General features: G+C 43.7%; 1 protein-coding gene across 1 annotated transcript in view; it reads right to left on the reverse strand.

The window, feature by feature from the left end:
- Nucleotides 1–24,831, reverse strand: part of LOC138472262 (ATP-dependent RNA helicase DDX19B) — an 857,647-nt gene that overhangs the window by 683,121 nt on the left and 149,695 nt on the right. The window contains exon 5 of the mRNA XM_069610370.1: nt 21,335–21,470. Coding sequence (XP_069466471.1) covers nt 21,335–21,470 — 136 coding nt within the window. The remainder of the gene's footprint in view (nt 1–21,334; nt 21,471–24,831) is intronic.

Below are 24,831 nucleotides of genomic sequence, written 5' to 3' on the forward strand. Positions count from 1 at the left end.
AGGGGCAGGTTTCAGTACTGAAGTCCACCAAAGGCAATACGAACAAAGGGGTCAAACCTGGTTTGGCGTGCAGAGTAAAACCCAAGAAAGACCTCAAACACAAGAAATGGCGAAAAAAGAAGACCAGGGCCATATTGACACAATGGTCACCCATGGGTGCTAGGTTACATGCCCTTTCATCGCCTGCAATTTCATCCCCTGTCATTTCAACGTGAACATTCTAACGAAAACGTTAATCAGTTTTTTTCTCTTTTTTTCACCTTGAAATGGCAGGGGATGAAATTGCAGGCGACGAAAGGACGTTGTTTCGGGTGCAATACTCAAGCAGAGGATTCAGCCTGTGGTGGTAGGAAAATTAAACCACTGCCACCAGCCATTTAAAGTAGTGAGGGTAACATAAAAAAAATGTTACATGAGTAAGTAGGAAAACGGGCTAAGTAACCGCCCAGCACTCCACATCAGATGGGGTGTGCAGGACCTACAAAGAGAAAAGGCAAGTAAAGTCAAGAAGGGCTACCTTGCCTACCTATAATGGCCACCAACAGAATAAGTGAGTGACCATCACAGCAAGGCAGAATTATGAGCCAGATTTCCTGGAGGAATAAAATATCTAAAGACTCAGAGGGTCATCTTTTTTAATTAGCAGAGGTTAAGCCTCTAGCGTTCCACGATCCCATTTTTATATGAGATGGTGAATGCATTCTAGGTAGCTAGTGGTGTGATCTGGAAATCGAAGTGCCTGGTAACCAGGACCAGTAATTTCCTTCTGAGGAATGGATTTAATAAATTCAATCTCTCTGTTCCCCATAAAATTAATCTGGGAGCAAGTCACCCTGAGATGTAAAAAGGGTGAAGACCTTGCCTTTGTTATAGAGCTTGAATTAAGTGACCTTCCAGGTTGCTAAATCCATCTACCCACCTCCAATAGGTCATAACCCAATGGGCAAAGATGCTTTCTTGCCGACAAAAATGCATCGAATGACAATTTTGACAGGACATGCAAAAACATGATCTAAATAATTTATTAACATATTAGATTTGGGCTGTATCTCTTGATTGAATAGCCCTTAGGCTTGGAATAATGTCCAGTAGCCTCAACGAGGTAGTACTGTTTTATGTCAATGGCTCCATTGAGTACACCGCCCTTTCCAAAATGAGAGCAAGTCAAACTTGTTGGTTCCATTTAAAGTCTTGCGGCTGTCGTCATCAAGCCCGACCTAGATAGAGTCTTTCCTCCCCTGGATGGTTCAAGGTTTGTGGTTAGCCTGGACCCTGTTAGGCAAGATTGTAAGCAGTACCCTATGGGTTCACTACAACAACCCTGACCTCCTGCCAATAGGAACCCAACCTTTTGTACAAGTCTGCACTACACGGGTTGGTAGCGTGCTAAGCAGCCAGGCTCATCTCAAGAGGGGTCAATGTGAGCTGTAGGGGAGTTAGAGATTCACAGTGACAAGTATTCAAATAAACTCTTACACAGAAGGTTTCTTGATCAAACAATTTATTTAACAGTCAGTTTGAGTAAGCCTTCTTCAGAAGGGGCAATATGATAGTAACACACAAATACACACTCTCGAGTTTCCATGAATCAGCAAATAACCATTTGGGATGGCACGCATACTTCCTACACCCTCAGGTAACTTCAATAATTAGGACACTGGACATTAATATATCACTGTTGCATTTAGGGCAATACTTGGGAGAATGTCAAAGAAAAAGATATTTACAATAAAACAAGAGATCTGACAAATATTTTCAAGCAGGTAAGTACATTTGGTAACCCCCAATGCAAAGACAGTTAACCCCTTCCTGGAAGGAGGGCTAAACACAGTCAGAGGGAAGAAGAGTTATTCAGGGAGCCAGGACAGGCCAAAGTCAATTGTAAAAAAGTCAAGGTTAGCTGAAGCAATTCTTGCAGTTAAGTAAAAGTCTTCCACAACGTTTTAGAAGTATTTGTAGAAAAAAAGAAAATCAAAGTAGTGCCACAAGCTGATCAGGCTTGTGAGGTAAAGAAGCTGATAGCAACTCTGCAGGAGCAACCAAGACAAGTCTCAACTGAGAACAAGTGCGGTTACACAACAAGAGTTAGGTTCTTAGACTTTACAGTACCTTGGGTTAGAAGAACAGGGCTCTGGCTGGCTTCTGTTCCTGTGCAGCTCTGTAGATCCTGTGTTCCTGGACCTCAGTCGTGGGGACAAGAGGGAGGACGTCTGGAGGACTCCTGCACTGCAACGGTCGGTGACAGAAAAGGACCAACTTCTATTCAGTGGCACTTCGCGGTTCAGCTCCTTGTGTCTAAGCAAACAGCACCACCGCAGACTCTTGGCTATTGATAGCTTTCCTTGCATCTGGGATCCAGCACTGTTGAGGTGGCTCAGGCTTTGTTAGTCCTGCTTCCTGGAGCTCTTGGCAAACTTAAAAGCAACGCACACAATCTGATGTTCCTCTCCATGGCTCTTTGGTTTCCAGCAGCAACTACAGTGGAATCACAACCAGCTTCGGGGGGCTTAATAGGGAGTTGATTGGCACCACTAACTCAAGGGAAGAAGTCATCCTTGCAGGGTTTCTCTAGTCGTAACAAATTTGGATCTTCAGCACAGCAGCAGGGCTTCACCGGGCAAACCAACGGTCCAGCAGGAGCCTCTTCTAAGTTCTTCGTCCAGTGGTCGACTGCCATTCAAGCCAAAAAGCCTCGCCTTCTATGCTCGTTTCTCCCATTCATTCCAGCCTAGCTGTCAGTCACCCAGCAGGGTGGCTGTCCTTGCCGGAAAACCAGCCGGCCAATCACCTAAGAGTGCATGCCTGTCTCCTAGGAGACTAAGAACGGAGTTTCGGGCACCTCCCTTGCTTCCTGCCCCGGCCAGACACCCTGTAGTAAGAGGCAGGCTTCACTTGTGAATCCTGTCAAAGACAAAACGAACAAAGGGACCAAACCTGGTTTGGCATGCAGAGTAAATCTCAAGCAGGAGCTTTCCACAAAGAAATGGCGAAAAAAGAAGACCGGGGCCATTTTTTGTCAAAATGGCACCCATGGGTGCTTTACTGCAGCTGCAAATACACCCCACGGTAAAAGCACACCAGGGTAGTTAAAATTAAACCACTGCCACCAGCCATTCGAGGAAAGGGCAACATAAAATTGTTACATGAGAAACTAGACAAAGAGGATACTAAGTAACCCCTCCAACACCCTATTGTAAGAGTGTGTGCTGGGTCTAGAAAGTTACAAATGTAAGTAAAGTCAGTTTCACTTCACTGCTCTTGGAAACAGTTTATCCAAGAGAAGGTATATAAACCTTTGGGAAATCTGAAATACTTCCATGTGCCACTGCACTGAAGGTGCTGTGTGACACAATGTAAAAGATGATGTCTATCGAGTTTGTTAGACTCCACAACCAAAAGAAACAGTGTTCAAAATCACATTAAAATATGAGAGTGTGGGGAAAAGGATCTCTTCAGGTTAAAAAGGTCCTAAAATCCAGCCAAGTTGCTGGGGGTCTCCCAGGTACAGAGGAATTAAACACATTTGAGAATTCTCCCTAACAGACTTAATGCACACATTTTGTGGCTTTTTGCCGATCCTCATGGGGTAGTTCTTATCCCTCACCAATTGATATGACAAATGGCCAGCATCCCCAGGATTACTGGACAAATGCCTTGATTTAGCAGAGCATCTCTTCTGTTCTCATGTCCAGAATTCAGGCGAGTGCTGGACCTCACGTTTGTCTTCAGTGTGGACACTCTGGGACTAGCCAGGGAGACACCTTCAGGTTTCTCACATTACCCAGAGGGTTTGTTATCCAGGCAGCCAGGACACGGCCATCACTATTGGATCCAGTTCCTGGGGTGGAAGAGTAAGGGAGGATAACCTGGATGGGGGTCCGTTGGGAGTAGGAGTGGGACACCAATGGGTGAGACTCCGTATCCCCTTCTTTCTACACATTTTTCACATCCTACCACGTAGGATATTCTAAAACACCCCCCCCCGCACCCTTGTCCAACACGAACGACAACAGGATTACACCAGAGCCGTTTGCCCGACATGTCCCAATACAAGGGTGAGGCAAAGTCAGGCAATTAAGTAGAATTACACACCCGACGGCCCTTTCCCTTCCCCACAGGGATAAAAGGTGGAGCACAAGAGCAAAAGTCGAGCAAGGCACACCGCACATCAGCTCAAGAGGAGGAGAAAGGGCGCAAACCGAGGGCGTGACAAGGAGAGAAACGACCTTGCCCTTTCCGACCAAGGCCAGTGAAACTGCCACAGAGAATTAGAAGTCTGCGAAAAATAGCCAGCGTGTGCTGCAGCAGATTTATACAGTACATGATACCCTCCTCCAATAAGCCAGGGAGGGATGCAGGTCTCTATGGTACCAAGCTTCACTCGAAGGAGAAGAAAGCCAAGCAGTTCATCACAGCTGGTGAGTCGAGGGAAGAAACCAAACTGTTGAACGATAAATAGCCAACGGCTAAATTGTGAACCTTTGAGAAACAAAGTGACTAGTGAGACAAGGAGGGGGGGGGGGGGAACCAGCAACAAAGACATCCAACACCACGTGGGTACTCAGGCAGGAAACTCTGGGCAATTACACAATGTGATAGAAACTACTGTGACCAGAAGCCTTTCAGAAGAGGTCAAAGTGGTCATACAGGTGTCTTTTAAAATCCCCAGAACCACCAAAAGTCTTTGACTGACAGATGATTGCGAAGATAAGGGTTGAACAGTGTTGAAGTCGGCAAGAGTGAACACGGCAGAATGATGCTAGTGAAAAGGGGCGAGGTCTGAAGTCCCTATGAACAAAGTGTTAACCGAAGTGAACCCAACCACGGGGTGTCCCGAGTAGACAGTCTGCAATAGTTAGCAAGAGTGAACCTGGCAGAGGGAAGCCGACAAAAAGGGGCAAATCTGTTTAAGAAGACATAAGATTCATGAAAATGAGCAAGGCCACAATGAATCCAAAAGGAGGGAGGCGAACGTCTAAAAGTGTTCCGAGCACGAAAGAGGGAGATCCAGGGTGGAAAGTTGTCACCCAAAGTGAGTTGAAAAGGAGCGGTTTGATAGTTTGGTGAATACGAATTTGTGACGGGTCTATGCCCAGAAGCAAGGGGCCTAGGGGTGAAGCAATCTTTCAAGGTATACGTGTAGCAGAACTTTGTGTTCGTTGGATACATCAGGCCTCGAAGGCAAGAGACTTGTTAAGAGACTTAATCATCGAAGAACCTGATGGCTGGTACAGAATTGTGGCTCATGCTGGGAAAGCTAGGGCATGTGCTGTGCTCATAAGTCCCACCTTGTCCTGTGCTCTAAACATGGCAAAGGAAGACTCCTGGCTGAAGCCCATCCTGACTTCCGATTGAAAACAACTTTTATTGAAACCGTATCCCCACTCTCTTTCTGTAATTAGTTGCAAGGATTTGGCAATAGGTTTTTCTTAAGTACAGGCCCTTTTATTTGACACGCCGCCACTCGGACTGCCTTATTTCTCATTTGATGGTTGATGCTTGCTCCCATTTTAGATTAGGTCTTTTTCCGCCCTGCATTCAGTGTTCAATAAACACCCTTGAACTGTGATCACTTGTATGTCTTTACTGTTGTCACCATGAGTTCCTTACAGTAAGGCCTCAGGCTGGTCTTATTGAAGTAGGAAACTCGGGTAAAGTAGTCCTGGATCGCACCACTCGTTGGATCTCTAGGGATTCCACCATAGTTTGTTTGTTTGTTTATTTGGTATAGCGCAGAACCGAACCCGAAGGGGTAGCTGGGAGCAAACAGTACAAGATTGCTTAAGAACTTAGTTACAGGAGAAATACACGTTATGCAGTTCGCAATTAAATCAAGAAAAGTGCAGTTTATACAGTTCACGTTAGATCAACGAAATAAAGAAATGCGGAACTACGGTTCAGTCTAGTTGATCGGATGTCATTCAGCTGGTTGCAGGCATCTAGTGTCTATGTGGGAGGGGGAGGTCGAGCTAAGTGTCATTGGCACGGATCCAAGTGAGGACTTTTCACCGGATAGTCACGTCTTCTATATCAAATGAGCAGTTAAGTTCAAAAGCTCACTATCCATTAGGAAAGGTAGGTATATCTTCGACTTAACTCTTATCCCGCAACCTAGTTTCTTCTGTACAAGATCACCACCACTTTAGGAGGTTCATTTTACGTTGTTTCTTCTTCCCTTTGCCCACATCTTCATTATGTTCCCCATGTGGGGTAGATCAAGCTTGCAGAAATGTTCATGAGCCTGAGGTTAATGGTCTAGTTGTTGGTTTTAGATTTTTGGTTACCCCTCGCCTTGTTTTTAGAAAATATTGTAAAGCCTTGAAGCAACGCATCACATTCTGGAAGGTCAGATACAAAGTGATGCTCATCCAATACCCTCTGTTACTTCTAATGAGGATACCTCAAGGACCTGTTAAACGTATTCAAAAAAAAAAAAAAAAAAAAAAAACAGACGGCTGGCCAAGTGTTGGCATCGGTCATGAGCACTGGCCCATAAACACAGACACCATACCATCAAGCGATGGGGGAATGGGACGTGGAACAGATACACAGGGGGCCCGGCTGCACATAGTCCTGGCGCCTTTGGCTCATCCAACGGCACGCCCATCATCCACGAAGTCGGGTCCTGTAAAGAAGCAGAAAGACAAGGTTAGACAGTCACTCCACACTGGAAATACGTGCGCATCCTCAGGAACCACTCACCTGTAGGGCCACCATGGGCCCGCTCTGTTCACTCCGGCTACCATCTTCAGCTCCGCAACTGCTGCCGGGCCGCGACATCTACACGGGGAGCGAGCCAAAGAAAGACATTAAAGAGCGGAAAAGACTGGAATGGACGAACAAACACAGCAAAAGCAGGCTGAAAGCAAAACGGACTATACAAACAAACACACCTGGAGAGAAGTGGATTGGTCACAGCTGGACTGGACTATCACACGCAGTGAAGGAACTCTGTCCCAGCCAGATAAGCGCCCCTGCAAGTAGCATGACGGAGAGCTCATTGATCAAGGTAAGCAGATGAGCCTTCTAGGGGCAGTGCAACCTACAGGAACCACACTCTGGGTGGAAGGGAATTCAAACACAGATTGGCATATTTAAGCCTCTTTTAGATTTACATAGGAGCAGTCTTGAGCAGCACTACCACAGTAACTGTACAAGTGCAGAGGGAGAGACCAGATAAGGACAAACTAATACCTGGGAGGGCTGCAACCGTGCCCCAAGGCCTGTGCAGAGACCAGGTGAGCTTAACAATACCAAAGCCGCCTCAATTTGAATTGTGTATGGTATTGGAGATAAAGCAGACCGTGGTTTCGATAAAACCTGTATACACTCCCAAGTGATTTGGCATTGGAAACAATTGCCGATTGGCAGCCCTCAATAAATGATACCTTTGAATTGAGCATTGACCGTAAGGTTACTTGGTCCGATACCTTGCCATTTAGGGATTCATAAAGGTATGCCAGTGTTAACATGGTGGTGTTCATAGCCAATAAGGTTTAACTCAAATGTGGGAGCCGGAGCCGCTGCAACATTTAATCCAAAATACCTTCTTGGCGTCAGTTGGACAAAGGAAACTGACGAATTAGAGGAGGAATCTAGGGATTTTGCATACAGTATAGATGAGCCAGATCAGTTCATTTCCTTCGTTAATTCCTGGTTCAACACAAGCAAATCTTGTGCTAATACGGCATCAGTAACTTCCTGCTGTAGTTGCTGTGCATTTTTGCGTGCTCGGACTAATAAACTCTGGCACAGCAAACAGGGGACTCTTATGTCTCAATGATTCATCATAAAGCGGAAGTCTCTTAAAAACTCTGGTGTAGCCTGGGAAACCCACCCTGGGTTGATGGTCGTTATTGAAAAAAAGACCTTGGCCGTGAGGCCAGCGGTGTGGGCTGCACACCTTAATTCCACTATAGAGTGGTATGTCCTTTTTATTTCCATTCTTAAAATAAATGTCTTGCTTGTACACAGATTTGTTTTTTAGACTGATTCTTTGGCAAAATACACATCAGTGGCCCTGAGGAAGGACATCACAGTCTGAAATGCACAGGCCTTAGATGCGATACGCCTACAAATAAGAATTTCAGCAAATTCCTTCATTCTAAGGAGTAATCATTTGTTTTTGGAACAGAATTGTTTGTGTACAAGCAAGAAATTTATTTTAAGAGTGGAAATAAAAAGGACATACCACTATAGTGGAATTAGGGTGTGCAGCCCACACTGCTGGCCTCACGGCCAAGGTCTCTTTTTTCAGTTATTCAGAAGTGCCAGTTCACGGAGGAACCTTAATAGTGGGTTTGCACCCAAGAGTAATCAACCTTGAATACAGGGATAATCGAATCTAATTGAACTATTTTGGTTGTGCTAAAAAACATTCTCTCAGATGGTCATTATTGCCCTTGTCTTTAGCAAAAAGCATGTGTGCCATTGTCATGGTTAGTATCGGGGAGGAATACTAGCTTCTCCCACCTGGTCTTCTGTTGGCAGAGCAAGTTCCCCTTCGAACATGGGTTTGTTGCTGTAGTTAAGTTCCCTACTTGCTTTGGGATAACTCCCACACAATTTTCCGTAATCATTGTTCCAGGCAAGAGAGGGAATCCGGGATATCAAAGACAATTTATGGTTTAGTTATCCCTTCCCTCAAAGGGTCTTGCAAGTTTGTGGGTAAAGCACCACCCCTGTTTTTGTTGCAGGCCCAGGGAGCGGTGACTGCAAATAAGACCAAATGTCCACAACCAAGCATCGATTACGTTCCTGATTAACCGCTGTAGTCTGCTTCATCAGTGGCCCAGATCCATCCGTACAGGGGGCATTAGATGTATCAACCGCGCTCCTTGTAGCAAGCCCTTCAGCATCTTGAATTTCAGTGTATGCGTACGACAGGGTATAATCAATCCACGGATATCAGTAAATGGTAAATACAGTAACCCTGCTTTCTACTGTGGAATAACAGTTTCTTCACAGTGGGACCCAGAGGTACACTTTTCCACCTCTGCTGCCAAATAGCAAAAGAGCACTCGAGGCCACTCGCGCGGGCTGGTGTTTGAGTCACAGGTGGTAATGAGCAGGCCTCCCAACCACCAATACAATTAAGACAAGTTCTTTTTAAGCCAGTCAAAATGCAACACAGGTAGAAATTGAACAATCTCGCAGCCTTAGAGGGAATGCAGCAAAACGGCACTTTCAAAATCCATTGTCCTCTTTCTGCTTTTATTCATACTGGCACCATGTACATTTACACATTAGCAAACTGTTTTTGTGGCTTCAATTCCCCTTTTTCTATTTCTCCATTTCGCTGCCGTCTCGCATGGAAGTAACTTTCAATTGCTCACAATCTGCATGTTCGCCGATATGTCCCGGTGTCCCCGTTGCTCTCAGGACTCACTGGTTTCTGTAGGCATTGGCATCATTTCTCGCGGTCGGCCGGAATAGGATTCTTTTTATTTGCATAGAATTTAGCTTAACACATAATTTTCAAGCTAGACATCAAATCGCAAAAAGTGCGATGCATGCAAGTTGCCCCGTTGGTCCCCCCGAGACATAATACTATGCGCAAATAGATTGAGTGGAAATAGCAAATGTGCAATTTATGCAGTACAGTTTTGTACCAATGGATCCTTGAGACTTACTAAAATGTGCAAATTCTGCAAATAAATCACGTGCAAAATGGCAAATTATGCTATAGTTATCTACAAAAGATCATAATTTAAAAACTCCTAAGACAATATAAACTTTATTAAAAGATAAACCATATTCACGTTATTCAAACTAAATGTCTTACAATTGGTCAAGCATTTCTTCTAAATTTTTTTGCATAAGTGCCAGTTTCAAACAAACCCAAAACAGATACCTGTTCGATTGATATGAAAGGAACAAACGATCGATTCCAAAATTCTTAATGTGATGCCATTATAGAGAACAGTATAATATAAGAATTTAGTATATGAAGCATTTGTTAACAAATATAAAAACTAAATTGATGCTAGCGATTCTGGGTGCGATCCCCATTTATTCGCATATGTATATGTGGGGGGGTCTCTCCCATATATATAAAATCTATATGGGAGACCCCCACCTTACACCTATACATTTTAATCAACTTTACCCCCCCCCACATATACATATGCAACTAAATGGGGGGGGGGGGGGAGTCAGACATTTGGTGGTAGGACTGGTCTACTTCGGTAATTTTGTACTAACCCTTCTAGCCAGTAGCTTATTAAGTGCCATTACCAGAGAGATATTCTCCACCCACATACAACAAATCCACACCAATTCCCTAGAAGATAAGGTGTTACCAATATGGAATTTACTAAGACGTGTGAATAGAGAACCAAGAGTTTTGCGCTCAGTGGGCTCGGAGCAAATCCGTCAGCATCCCATTTCACCTTTTTCACTATTACTCTGCCAATGATCAACACGCTCATAAGTATGAAATTGACTGCGGTGAAATTGAAGAACTAAAGCATGAGCTTTATCGCAAGGGAAGCATAATGGATATTTTCCATGTGTTTTTTTTAGCAAATCGTGCATATTCCTTGTAGGACATGTATCAATGGCCTCAATCATAGGACCCAATTGAATTCAAAGAGTTTCTTTTTAACTTGAAGCAAACCAAAACCAAGATTTTTGCTACTTGCGTTAATTCTCGTTAACAGTTTCTTCATGTTCGCCTCAAATCGCACCAAGGATTTTGGATTTGCCGCTTGAATCATCCGGTCTTGATCTTGATACAGCGAAACTGATTAGTTTCCCCTGTTCAGTCTTTATGGCTGGAGCCATAATTGAAATGTCCGATATATGATTAGGCAAGCCATCCGAGACATACGCAGATATGGGAGACCTAGAATTGGCAGTTGGGTCGGAATCAGAACTGTGCAGCACTTTAATGTCCTCATCGTTCACTTCATGCAAGGCATAGTTGAGTGGAATTAGCTGATTGGGGTGCGCGGGGGGGGGGTGGGGGAGGGATTTGGACTGTGCCACAGTCATGAGTGGAGGCTTAGCCACCTCTAACCCATTAACCTCTCGACCAGTGCTGGGGTTTGTTCAACATAACAGGGGACTTATATACTTGGGATGCACCCTAAGAGTCCATTTGTTGCTCAGCAGTTGAATTATTTAAGCGATTCCCTTCGGTTTTCTTTTCATGGTCTGCTTTCCTTTGGTCACCAGTGGATTCCACTCGACAAGCTTGCCGTCTGCTCGGCTCCGGTCAACATCATGCTGCTTTTTACCTTCAGCGAGTGCCCAGTTCACCGGCTCCGGAGTCCTCGCAGCATCCCTCGGCTCAGCCGTTCCTTCTTCCTCCAGCGATGCGCCGCTTGGCTCCACCACACCGGTTCTGGCTTCTCGCCCCTCCTCTTCGTGCAGGTAGGTGTACCTCTCTCGCCAGTCACCACAGTGGCCACCTTTCATTCTCAAAATTGGACCGCTTAAATTCCCTGGGCACAGGTGTGTACCAGGAAACACTAGAGCACTCACTAGGTTGACAGTCTCTCTTGCTCCATATTATTCGATCCTTCCTCTTCTTCGTTTCAATGTTTTGTGAATTCTGGGAATAGAAGTCCATTGTACTTATGGATTGTGGATGAGCATTTTCAAACGGTTTGATGTTAAATCAGTGCTGATGGACTGCCAAGAGGAATTGAAAAAGGCGATTCCATTATTTGTCACAGATTTGATAAAATGGGTTCCCTTCTCTTCATGGGAAAGCGAGTGGAAACATGGCAATAAGGCATGAGGGTTTCAGACATAGGGAGGTTTATTTTATTTATGCGTTTTAATCGCTTTGCAATTTTTACAAGACTTATGAAAGAAAGCCTTCCAATCTTTCGTGTTGCTAGCAGCGTTTAGAAGTTTAAAATTCAAGTTTTCTTAATTTGTAGTTTTGGCTTCAGTCAGCCTCAAAGGCTCCATTTGAGTTGTCCAATTGATCCAAAGAGCTGTTCGAGAGTTTTTGCTGCTGCTATAGCCCAAGATTTTTTTTCACCCTCCCATAAGGCAGTACCACCACGTCTCTCTCTATATCTATATATATCTATATATATATATTTGCCATGAGGTGTGCCAGATGTGTGGTTCTTGCACTTCGTGTGCCCGAGCATGTTTGCATCAAGTGTCGAATGGTTTTCATTTCAGACAGCGGCCCACAAAATCTGCAGCTGTTTGTTTCTGACTGGCCTCTAATTTTTAGGATTTCCTTTGATGGTAAAAGGTTCAGCCGCGCCTTTAATAGTGTATTTCTCAGGTTTTTGTTAGGATGTTTCTTTAAGAAGGGCTGGGTTTCATTCAGCTTTCTGGCTGTTGGCAGGTGTGTTGCAAGTTTGTATATCGGTCCTTTCTCCAGGGTCGAGCTCCAGTCTGCTTCATCCAATCTTTGTTTTGTTTGTTGGGTTTTGAATCAATTCCAGGAAAGAACTGCCAACCGCGTTCAGTTGGTCTTCACATTCTTTGTTCCATTCGTTTAATATTTGCGATGCTTAAAACAGATGTCAAAAGGCTCTTGGAAAATGTTAGAGGGCTAATAGGGTCTAGGATTTTCCTGTATAGCAAGATTTTGTTGAGGTCTTCAATGGCTTCAAGAGAAGGGAGGTTCTGAACTATCAGCGTTGATTTTGGCAAGCCTAATAGAGTTCTCCAAAAGAAGCTTTCTAGAACCTTCCAGGTGTTGATTACAGGTTGGGAGGATCGACCATATTTCCTGTCCACTATTTTTGCTTGCGATGTTAGCTGTTTAATTTTCTTAAGTAAGAAGTTTTGCATTGATTTTTCTGTCTTTGTATTGTGCAACACGATCCCCAAGTATTTTAACTCAGCAACTCTTTCTACGCAGTTTCCTTCCAAGTGCCATTTCAGCCGCTCTTTTCTTCGTATGTTTCTCCAAAATCATTATCTTGGTTTTCGTTTTATTGATCTCAAGATCGTTTATGGAAGTGTATTTTGAAAGCGAATCAAGCTGGCGCTTTAGGCCGATAGGCATGTAATCTAGCTGGGTCAGATCGTCCGCGTATAGTAATCTAGGTACTTGGGTCAGCCCAAATGTAGGTAGAAATTAACAAATTGCGTGTTTGTAGTCCCCCATGTAGGCCAGAAAAAGTGCTGGGGCCAGAGGGCATCCTTGCTTTATCCATCTCGCTGTTGGTATTTTTGATAATGGTCCTCGTTTATTCAGCTGAACTTGAATGGACACGTTAATGTAGAGAGCTTTGAGTGGCCCTAAGATCTGTCGGGCATTCCCAGTTAGAACTAAACTTTGGCAGAAACGTTCTGTTGACCAGGTTGAATGCCCGAGCAAAGTCTATAAAGGCCAGAAAAACACTGGGGCCTCCTTCAAAGATCTTGGCTTTCAAGGTACTGAGTATCATGATGTTTGCGTTTGTTCCTGCCAACTTCTTGAAACCTGACTGTAAAGGGTCTGCGCACGGGGCTTTATTTGCCCATGTTCGAAATTCCTTCAGTAGAGTGATCGCATACACCTTTCCGATAACATTTAGCAGGGCAATTGGTGGAAACTTTTGCGGATCTTCCCTGCAGCCTTTTTTGTAGATCGGTGCTATAACAGATGTGGTCCAAGATGTTGGAATTTTTGAAGATCAGGCTTAGCAGATCACTCCATTCTGCGGACCATGTTTTAAGGTCCAAGTTTGTTATACCGTCGGGCCCCGGGGCTCTCAAGTTTTTTAATTTGAGTATTGTTGATAAGATTGACTCTGTCGTGGAGCTTTAACCAAGGTATATTTGTATCTATGCCTGCAACAACAACACAGGAGGTTACTGTAGCAGTTAACCTAACTTCTGGGTTGCAGTTTGTTAATGCTGCGTCGCTGTTTCTGGCTGTTGATTTAATAAGACCAGAAATCATTCAAGTTCCCCTTGCTTAAGCTTTTCAGCATAGCTTCCGCGTCGCACTGATAAGTTAACCGATACCGTTTCAGCCAGGATTTGTATTTTTTTTTTTAACTTCTCTGGCTGACTGCCCATTTGTCTCGTTGTTAAAGCGGGCTGCCTGTCTTTTTGCTTTACGGACTTAATTTCGTTTTGTAGCCAGCTGGGCGTCAAAGGTGTGGACGTGGCGTTTTACTTCTTGAGCTAGATTTTTGGCAGGTTTGCGAGTTCTGCACAGGTCCAGGAGCAGCCTGTAGTCCAGTTGAGGCTGATGACTGGTCATGCCGCTTTTTTCTATGGCCTGTTTGTACGCATTTCTTAAGTCTTTTACGTTTCTTGTAGACAGCCTCAATCGGTTACCTTGGTTGGTGGGCTCCAGATTTGCCAAAAAATATATGTTTTTTCCACTTGAGCTCAAGTCCATTTTATACAAAGCAGGTTGTGGTCACTTTGAGGTGTTTTTATGACATTAGCCAATATAATTTTTGGCCGGAGTGACCTTGAAGCAAAGATGTAATCGATGGTTGATTTGGAAAAGCCCCTTTCCCCCCAATTAGGGATTTCGTAGATTACACTTGCTGTGTCGAAGACCTGTTTAGATGCCATTAATTCAATCCAGGCTTTTCCTCGTATTTTTGACTGGGTGAACTCATTTGTAACTTTTTTGCCCTCAGGTACAAGGCTGCAGTTTGTGTTTAGGTCGCCGCAGATTATTATGTGAACCCCTTTTAAGTCCAGGAACACTGAGTCGATTATGTTATTTACTGTCTCTGGTAGAGCAATGGACTGAGGGCCTTGAGGATTCCAGTATATGTTGATCGTAAATATTGATACTGTACCGTGGTTCTGGGGTCTCATTGCTGGTCCATAGGAGTAAAACCACCAAAAGCAGCAGAGTTGCTGCGATTACGTTGTTAATCTGCAAGGTACTCCCAATGTGGGCCGCCGTCAGCAAACCTGACACAGGACGACCCAGGTCTCCTTTTTGGGCCGGCAAGAAAGCTATCTTGAACGTGTCCAATGTTGGGTTCTCGCTCAGCCACGTTTCCGGTAGACAAAGTATGTCATATGCACCCAAGTCGATCTTTCCTGGTACTGTTAGATGGTTGAATCCACGAGTGTTCCATTAGCCTAAAGACAGTGTTGACGTCTGTTGCAGTGCATTTGTTGTTTTATTTGTGGGTTGCTATTTATGAAGTTTCTCCGATAGGACGTTGGGCAACCAAGGCCATGATTGAAGATTTAGGGTTGAATTTTTCGAGGAAGCTTCAGCAAGCTGACCAACGCGTGGGCCGTAGTTGTTGGGGAGGGAAGTTATTCTCAAGGGAATATGGGGGATAACATGTCACCCTATGGAGCCATGACAACACCCCAGATGTTGTCTCCTCACATGTCATCCTCCCTCATTGCCGACCCCAAGGTCAGGATCAGGCAGCGACTGCTGTCCCCTGGCCACATGGGAGGAGGTTACCACCGGGGAATCAGTGATGACGCTAGGATTCATCACAGACCCTTCTGCGCTTTACCGCAGCTGGGTTGACAGTCTGCGAGTAAAAATTATTATTTTTTTTTAAAAAAAACACAAAGTCAGTAGAACACATCCACTACCACCAGCCATAAAGGTATGCTCAACACGAACAGAAATGTTACACGAGTAGTGAGAAAGGGGATACAATGTAACCACTCTGCATTCTACATGAAATGGGGTGTACTGGTCTCAAGATAAAATTTAAGCCGAGTTAGGTAAGATTTTCATATTTCTGATAAATCTTCCTGACTTGTGTCAACCCCAGACATTTTTTATGTATTTGGGGATTATTTTTCCTTGTCCCTAGGTGAGTGGGAATCTTCCCCCACCCCCTCTCACCTAGTCTTACTCTTTATGGGTCACTTTTTACGTCTCTCCATAGTGTATATGGATTTATATTTCCCTATAACTTTTGGGCTTCGTGTTGGTTGCCCCTTTGAGCTTCCCTTTGTAATTTCTCTTACCACCTCTTGGGTGAACTATTGTTCCCAAGAAGTAAATTGGTATTCCCATCCCCTTTACATTTTAGATAAGTGAGCCAGCACACCCCACCTTATGTGGAGTGCTGAGAGATGCATGGTATCCCCTTTATCACTTACCCGGTAACATTGTTACAATTACAAGCCAACTTGAACGGCTGGGGCAGTGAAACTACTTTTAGATACCATTACTCACAGGTGGTCAAATCAGCTGTGCTAATGCACAGGAGGGTCCCCCATTCTGCTAGAATGGTGGCTCCTTTTTTCACCATTTCTCGTTTGCATGTTTCTTGGGTGGTCTTCTGCCGCTGCAGGTGGGATAATATCCTGGTTGAATTTTTGTCTTTGGCAGGAATCCTTTGTATTCCCTGCCGAGGCGCCAAATAGGCAGGAAGCGAGGGAGGAGTCCAAAAGTTTGCAGCCTTTGGTCTTTCACCTTGCCTGAAAGGAACCCGTTCCTACTGGGGGAGCTGGCTGTCCCGTTAGCGGTCCAACCACCCCTTTCTGTAAACTGCAGGGAGAGTCTTCAGAATTTATGTTGTTGTTCCTGGAAGCTGCTGACAAGTAAACTACTGTAACCAATTACGAAGAGGAAGAGACGACGGTTGTAATCATTTCCAGCTATCGGAGAGCCTGCTGTGTAACTGGAGCCTGAAGTAACCCTTCCTTCCAATCGACATGGGGGTTCTGAATGCAATGCCTCCTACCCAGAGGCTGGCGAGACCCACTAGTCTCAAGATCTGCATTTCGAGCCATCCCTCAATGAGCTGTGACCTTGCTGGGCTGCAAACCGGCAATACACAGGGACCACAAACCAGTGTGCGGTGCATGGTCTTCCGAAGTCCAATTCCTGCCAAAACTTTGGATGACACCTGCTGAACCTCCAGAGACACGATTTGAATCCTTAAAGTACCCTCACCAGAGTGCATGACCAGATTAGTGATGAGTTCAACCAGCGACATTAGTTAATCAGGTACCAGGAAAGGGGACCCAAAACTGCAGAGCCGCTAGAAGCCTTTAAGAATTCCATGTTGAAAGCCTTTCCCGTTGACTGCTGCTGCCATTTCCCATCCAGTATCTGTTCTTGAGTCACCAGACCAAGAACCCAGGACTGGGCACTAGGCTGTCGTCTCAGGAAGACAGACTGCAAGCTTTTAATATTTTGCTGAGGTACTGTGTTGTCTTGGGTAATACTAAGCTTAAGTCTTGTGTGAATCCAATGAGGCTGAGTGGGGGATTTGTGTGGTTAGATTTTGCCCATACCATTCACCCAGGCCTAATGCTGGAACGCATATAGGGAGTCTTCTGTGAAATCCCCAACCAAGGGATAGCCTACGAAACTGACTTTCCTGCAACTAAACCCTGACCTGCCTAGAGCCGGTTCCTAGATAACTAGGGTCCTTCTGCCACTGATAAAGCTCATGCTCTAGAATTAGGGAAGGACTTCAATAAGGCATTGGTCTTGAAATATATAACATGTGTTGAAAGTACCTACTTGTAAATACGGTGAGTAACTTTGGTTCGTGTACACAAGTTACAAAGTGTCCTTGAAGAGGATACTTACCTTCCAGTTGCTCCTTTAGTAGGTATAGAAGCTATTTTACTAGCTTTGAATTGCGTTTCACTGTTCTAAAAAGTAATATTGTTGGTAGTGTTTTATCATTTGTAAAGTGAATGAGTAAAAGCTGACCAACAGGATTTACCCAACTTGAAATACATGGTGTCTTTCTAAATGTGGGATTGGGTTTTGCTTTCCCTGATCCGCTTTGGTGCATTTTTATAACAGTCTTGGAGTTAATACTTGCCTCCAAGTTGTTTAGCCTCTCCTAAAAATATAGGAGTTCTGACTTACCTGTGAATTCTCTGAATGCCATTCTTAAAAAGTAGAATAGGTTCCTTGCTTACCTTGAATAGCTTTGACATTCTAAAGTGTATACTTGGGTTATGCTTTCCCTGAACTGCTTTAGCACACTTCTAAAATAGTGATAACGTTCCTACTTGCCTTAGAATTGTATCCTACACTTATGAAAAATATTCTTGGTATAGCCATCTAGTCCGTGGACAGAAATGGTGTTATTGTAAATACCAATAGGTTATATACTGACCCTGAATAGCTGTTGCTCTTAAACTGTAATTGGGGTTTGCTGTCCCCAAATTGCTTAGTGCACTTCTAAAATAGTTGACCATGTTCATACATATCATTGAGTAGCTTAAGGCCCCTGCAGAAAAGTTTGCGAGTTACTTAACTAGCTCTGAACTGTGTTCTTAAAAGTAATACTGGTTGTGTAGCTGGATCCACTCAGAATAGAAGAAAATTACATATGTTGCAAGATATACTTTTAACCATTGTGGGTATAACTACGTGATTCTGAAAGTGAGTAACGGTGTAAGTTATGACCAATACAGTACAGTGTACTGCCCTTGAATTACTTCTTGTAATCTAAAAGAAACTGACTCGTCTTATTTCCACCACCCCCGTCCCCCGCCCCGCCCCCAAGAATAGCATATTGCCTTTCTAAATGTACAAATTTTGTTTCGACTCACCTTGATCTGCTGAATGCGATTCTTAAATGGGTTATACTTCGGTTTGTATACCTTAAGTATAAAGTTACACCACATTTATAAAAACTAACTCATGTGAATAGTACTTACTTCCAAGATCTATCTTGGTATACTGTATTTAAAATGTACCATTATTTTTACAATACTTTGTGCATCAGTGTTTCTTTGTACTGATCTACAGCCCTCTCTCCCTCCTATGATAAGCCTGGCTGCTCGGTCTTATGCTAACAAATGTTCTCAGGTGGTACAGCCTTATACTAAGACTATAGTTTTTGTGCTGCCTCAGATATTGTTTTATGAAGCCCTTAGTTTGACTTTAGTTTAACGGCCCCAACAAGCAGGATAAAAAGTATCCCTCTACCCTTGGATACTTGTGTTCCCACAAGGAAACTAAAAGAATACAAAGAGTAGCCCAAAGGGCTCCCCGAAACAATGCACAAAAGGTGATGTGGGCTGCAAAAGGAAATTACAGATGCCCTAGAGGCTTGGAAGCAAACATGACTCCAATGTAAAAGTGCTGGTGGTCTCACAGGTGAAGGGAATTTGGCATAGAAATGAAAAATCTCTAGCACAGCAAGAATCTATCCCTAACCATCAGAGCAGTCTGCACACACAATGCACCACTCACCTACAACACATCCCTACACTTGTGCTCACCAAACCTAGAATACCCAAGAATACCTAGAAATCCTATTTCTTGCTCTACCCCTCGACTCTCATGCCCCCTCAACAAAGTGCTGACGCTTTGCAAGATTCCGTTTTCACATTCCCAGATGCTACACCACTTTCCCCCTACCATCACCAAGCACAATCATATGCTAGCCATGTTCCATCAGCTATTCAATTTTTTACATCCGAGCCAGAGTATCAAGGCCCACTTTCAAATAATGATAATTAAACACGTTCATTTTGTTTTATGTTCTTCAGAATAGGTCATAACATTGGAAAAATGATTCTGAAGTATTCTAAAGGTTTTCTGGCTTTATATTTACAGTTTGACAGAGCCTTCCATGTGAAGAAAGCTGCATGTTCATAGTTTTTTGTACAAGTCACATTTTGAAAAACCAGATTAGCCAATTTGCTTTAACTCCATATTAATAATTAAAAAAAATGATACTCTCGGGAAAACCGTATCTTGCATCCATATCCACGCAGACAATAACTGCTGTACTGAATAAAGTGTATTTAACAGCTGGCTTATTTAATAAAGTTGCATTTTTGAGTGCAATGAAAACCAACATCATGGTTCAAAATACTTTTTTAAACATAAATTGCAATCACCAGTGTGTTCCTAGTATTACCACCACCATACATGTCACAAATATATACAATAAAAGTAACTGCCTTTGACAGGCTTGATTAGACTATGATGTAACTGAAGACCAACTAGTTCCGGCGTATTGCCCAAGTATCTGGCCGCCTTCGTCAGGGTCAATATACTCTTTACCCAATGAAAAAGAAAATAGCATGGACCACTCATTATTGTATACCACTCATGTACATAGTCATTTACATAGTTAGCCTGCATTATCCATCGTACTAATACCAACAAGCAGAAAAACAATCAAAATTACAATCAAAGATATGATAAACAAAATCTTCAACTTGTGGACTAGACACTGTCCTGATCCAAATGGCTACATTGTGTCACTGTACCAAGCTGTCAATATTAAGACAGAGACTAGAGAAGCACTGGGGTGAAATGGAACACAAAAATAAGACAATCCATGCACTGAATTTCATTGTTGCAGCAAAAAACGTCCCACTCATGAGTCCCTCAGCCATGCCAAACGCCCATTGGGAAACCAGCTCATTACCCAGCGCATAATGTTAAATGTCCACGTAAAGTTACAGAATGACAAGCATGTAACTATGCCTCAATGGTCGGGTCAGGGGTTACACCAATAAATATAGTCAACTTACCCTGTTAAAGGGAGTTGCTTGAAGTCGGTAACGATAGCCGACAGAAAATCTCACTGCCACTGTAGAATCAGCCAACCTGGCATCGGAAGCATTATGTGGAGCTGCACGTTGCAGAGTCTATATATCCACACTGTCCATCTCGCACGCCATATTGGTGTGTTGGATAAATCTATGGCAAGTGTTGGCAAGGCTTGAGACACACACCAAGGTGAGCAAGGCCGAATTTCAAACACTTATCAGAGCAGTCATACGAAAACAGAGTCAAGTGTTGCACATACAAATGAAGCAGTTTAAAGCACTGGAAATGTAAATAGGAATACAAAACTGGAGACATCCCATCTGATGGAGCACGGTGTACACGTGAAAAGACTAATGGATAGAACAAACCATGAAGCTTTCCTGCTAGAGTTCAGGAAAAATAGGCTCCATGGACATAACTGAGTATGAACAGGGCTAAGGATGTTTGGACATTGGCCTTTGGGGGTGCAAGTTTCATGCAACATCGATAACCACCACTTTCAGGTCAGGTATACCTCCAAATGAGAGTACTTGATGGCATCACAAACAAAACACTATACAGGCATGTTATGACTAATCCAGTCAGGCCATTTTATCAGGCAAACTGCAACAGCATACACACTGATGGCCTAGTGTCGATTTGGCTTTGAGTACAGTACAGAGCAAGCTTAACCTACCGCAACCATTTGCCCTCTTCCCCCGATCTGTAGCAAAGGTCCAGTCTCTGTACGGCACAGTGATACAGGCTGTGATGGGACCCAGAAGCCTTTATTCAAGAAGTATTTCACAGTCTTAAATCTTTGCAATCATGCCAACAACCCTGTGTGTGCATGGTCTATGCTGGTGTGTTGCTAAATTTTTGGTTGCAGAGATCCTAAGGAGACAAAAAGCAAAGTTTCCCTTTCACACCCCATGACCTGTTCCTGGAACTCACAGCCTTAGTTCTTCAAAGGATTTCACAGAGTAGAGTGGTGAGTTGGGATCCCGTTGTAGCACCTCAACTTGGTTGGTGTTGTTGACCAGGTTGCTTCGGATCAGTTTGTTGAGCAGAGACTGGGCAGCTCGGTCCTCTGTGAAAAAAGAAGGACGTTTAGTGAAATTTGCCATCGAGCGGGGACACCCAATGGATGTACCCTTCGGAATTATGTTTGTATCCCATTTATTTTTAACGTCAAAAAATTAAATAAATAAAAAAAAAAAAGAGAACTACTGCATTGGCCAAGTACAATTCTTTTCTATAAATACCTGGGATAGAGTTAAAGTAAATGTTCAATACTTACAAAAAAGGTGGCAATGTTTTGCATGGGTTTAAAAAGGCATAGGTCAAAACAAACCTACTATACATCGCGGAAAACCGGATGTGAAATTTAGGTAGATGTTTCAAAACAATTGTCCACCCAAATTAGGTCAATAATTCACTGTGGCCAAGCCCAACATGTGGCAATGTCTTCCATAGTTTTGGGTTGCTCAAATAGCTATCTGCATTCCAACATATTAGTCTAAACCCACTTCCAGCAGTGCAGTCAGACCACAAGGTGCTTACATTTGGAGAACTCATCACAGTATTTTGTATTATTTTAACTCCCTTAGTTTTATGGGATGAAAGAAACTGCCAAGGACAGACTACTTCAGCAGGTATGAAGTCTGGGGGACATGCAGTATTCCTTTCGATTGCTCAGAGGATCCAAAACTGGGCATGTTAAAGAAGTCTATTGTGGGCCCACTTATTTAAGAGTAGGTCCAGCCTGAGTTTGAAGTAACTTTTAAGCTCTAAAATCAAAAGTGGGTCCCAAGATGATTAGCTTGTACCGGGTCTAGTAGAGACTGCTGGCCATGGAACAGTCATTCAAGGTTACAATCATTCAACATTTGTACAGCCCTTCATTTGATCATGCATTACTGAAGAGGGAGACCTAAACATCGCCCTTGTTCCACCTATCCCACTCTCATTGACAAAGATGTAAATCGCTCGTGACCCCCCCTCCCCTTCATCAATGTATCAGAAGTGTGAAACTATTCACTCAGAATGCAATTCAAACCATATCCTGATGACGTCACAGAAGATACAAGCCTGCAAGCTATAGAGCAAGTGACGTCACAACCGACGACATGCGATGCGTTATATATAGGCATTCCTGCATGAAGCTATGCAGACATTTTAGTTTATTGCTGATAGGCACGAAGGATATGCTTATGACCCACATAATTAGAAGACCAACACATACACCTTTCGCTAAGCAGAAAACCGAAAAACTCAAGACTACAAATGGACAGCTTGCTGAAGCTTAATTCAACTAGCAAGGACTGCCATGCGATGGACATGGGTACATGGGAGAAGCTTCGAGAATGCGAGACACAGACAAAGCTGACTGAGCCAGCTGAAACTGAGAGTAGGCTTCCAGCAGAGCCACTGTGCACCAATAGCCAAAGACACACGGGGAAGGAACGTTCCCAGATAGAGGGCAACTGCAAGAAGCCAAAGCAGAAAATCCTCAATTACAGACAGAGAGCCATTTCGTGGTCCCTACACACATGACCTGAACCTGCTAAACAGTGCCTATCCATTCAAGCTAGGTTGAGAGATTGCTGTTCCCACTGGACTGAATACGGGGAGATACAAATGTAGCACAGGTTCAAAGACAAGTGTTCCGTCTCACGGCACAGGAGAAGGTAACTGAATGGAAACACAGCACCATCAGAGTCGCTCCCACCACCTTGAGTGTTGTACTTGGCCTGGTACCGGTCCACGGCTCCAAGGCTGAGAAGACCCCGTCTGTCCAATCCCTAATTCACCTAGTCCAACGACTTTATACAGTGTTGCATCGGGCAACCACCGTTCGCTAACCTGCAACTTTGCATTTAATACTTTGGGAGTTGGTCTCAGGAGGAGCCAGCAGATATGGTTACCCAATTGGTGCACTAACACATAGAACAGTTTATGTAGCTTACCTTACTAACCTATCCCATGTCGTTAGCTTTTCTGGGATGCAACGGCATTTTGCGACATCATTTGTGAACAAAACCAGCTGACAACCGCCTAGACAGAGTGAGCGTGTAGAATATTATGTTCATGCTGCCATCCCTGGCATTTGAATGTGTGATGAAGACAGTCGAACTCTGCTTCAGTTCTTGGTGCAGGGGATTCCCAGGACCCAGTTTCTCATCTGTACTTCAGGAGGCTGCCAATAGTCCCCCCTGGCCACATTTACATTACATATGGGGAAAATTCCCCAACTGTAAAAACGGCATATTGCAAGACAGAGGATGGAGAGGTTGCAAGTCCTAAAACTGTGCAAAAGGCTCATGTATTTACCAGCATCCAAGGGTGAGGCTGCCCTATAGGCACCTCCAATAAAACAATTATGCATTAAATGAGGTGTGCAAGTGATAACTCTGTGACAGTGATATCAGGGGAGACTATGGAGGGCAACTAGTACACTTTGGGTAACAAGATGAGTAATTAATGTGATGCAAGCCCTGGAGGTGGTATTTGGAGAATCCACCATCGCCTCAGTTGCCTCACCACACAGAGGTATTGATGTTCGAAACCTGAGGAAATCGGCCTCAAAGCTTTATCCAGAATACGATTAGGAAAGATTTTCTTTTTGCAACTTATCCTCCACAATTTCCTATAGAACCCCCTTTTTGTCCCACGGTTGACCTTTTGAAACTAAGTAAATTAGCCCAAAATCGAGCTGGAAGCAAGTCCAAGTTGATCAACGGTAAAGATCTGCACCATTCAAACAGCAAATATGTGCACAATCGGAGACAACTACTGGTTTCACATCCGCCAAGAAACAGATTGCAAAAACTGCAGAATCTTGTCTTGGTGCACTTTGCCAGTGTAACAAAGCTTTTATTAGGTAAAATGTTAAGGATACAGAGTACCTTAACTGCAAGGTGATGTGTCCAATTGAAAAAACAAAAAAATACAAGAATTCCAAAAAAGAGAGTCTTTAAAACGAGTCTGTTTGTCCACAAGAATCAGCATAACAGGCAAAGGCAGAAGTCTTTACTGACCTCCAAACGTCAGGACAGGATTACAAAATAATCAAAGACAGGGGGTCCCACAGGAATCTATGGAGGGAAAGTTAGAAAAAAAAAAATAGTCTTTAACAGCACCTACACACCCCAAGAAGAGAAATTGGAAAGGTCAGAGTAGTGTATAGTGTATTGGAAGGTCCCACACTTCGAAAAGGGAGAAAATAATGTTCTAGCAGTAGACCCACTAAAGTACCCTCACCACGCTACAAAGCAGAAGTCTGCACCCTTTGGCTGTCCAGGTGAGAGTGGATTATTATTCTCATCCACCCATAGGAGCAAGGTCACTGGCAGGTTGGAGGGGGGGGTTTCATGAAAGTTGCAGTCCAAAATATTTGTAGCGCCACACTTTGTTCTTCACTATTCCATTGGCACAGAGATATGCAGAGG

The sequence above is a fragment of the Ambystoma mexicanum genome, chromosome 8 (assembly GCF_040938575.1).
Source record: "Ambystoma mexicanum isolate Mex_15411 chromosome 8, UKY_AmexF1_1, whole genome shotgun sequence".
In the NCBI taxonomy this organism is placed as follows: Eukaryota; Metazoa; Chordata; class Amphibia; order Caudata; family Ambystomatidae; genus Ambystoma; species Ambystoma mexicanum.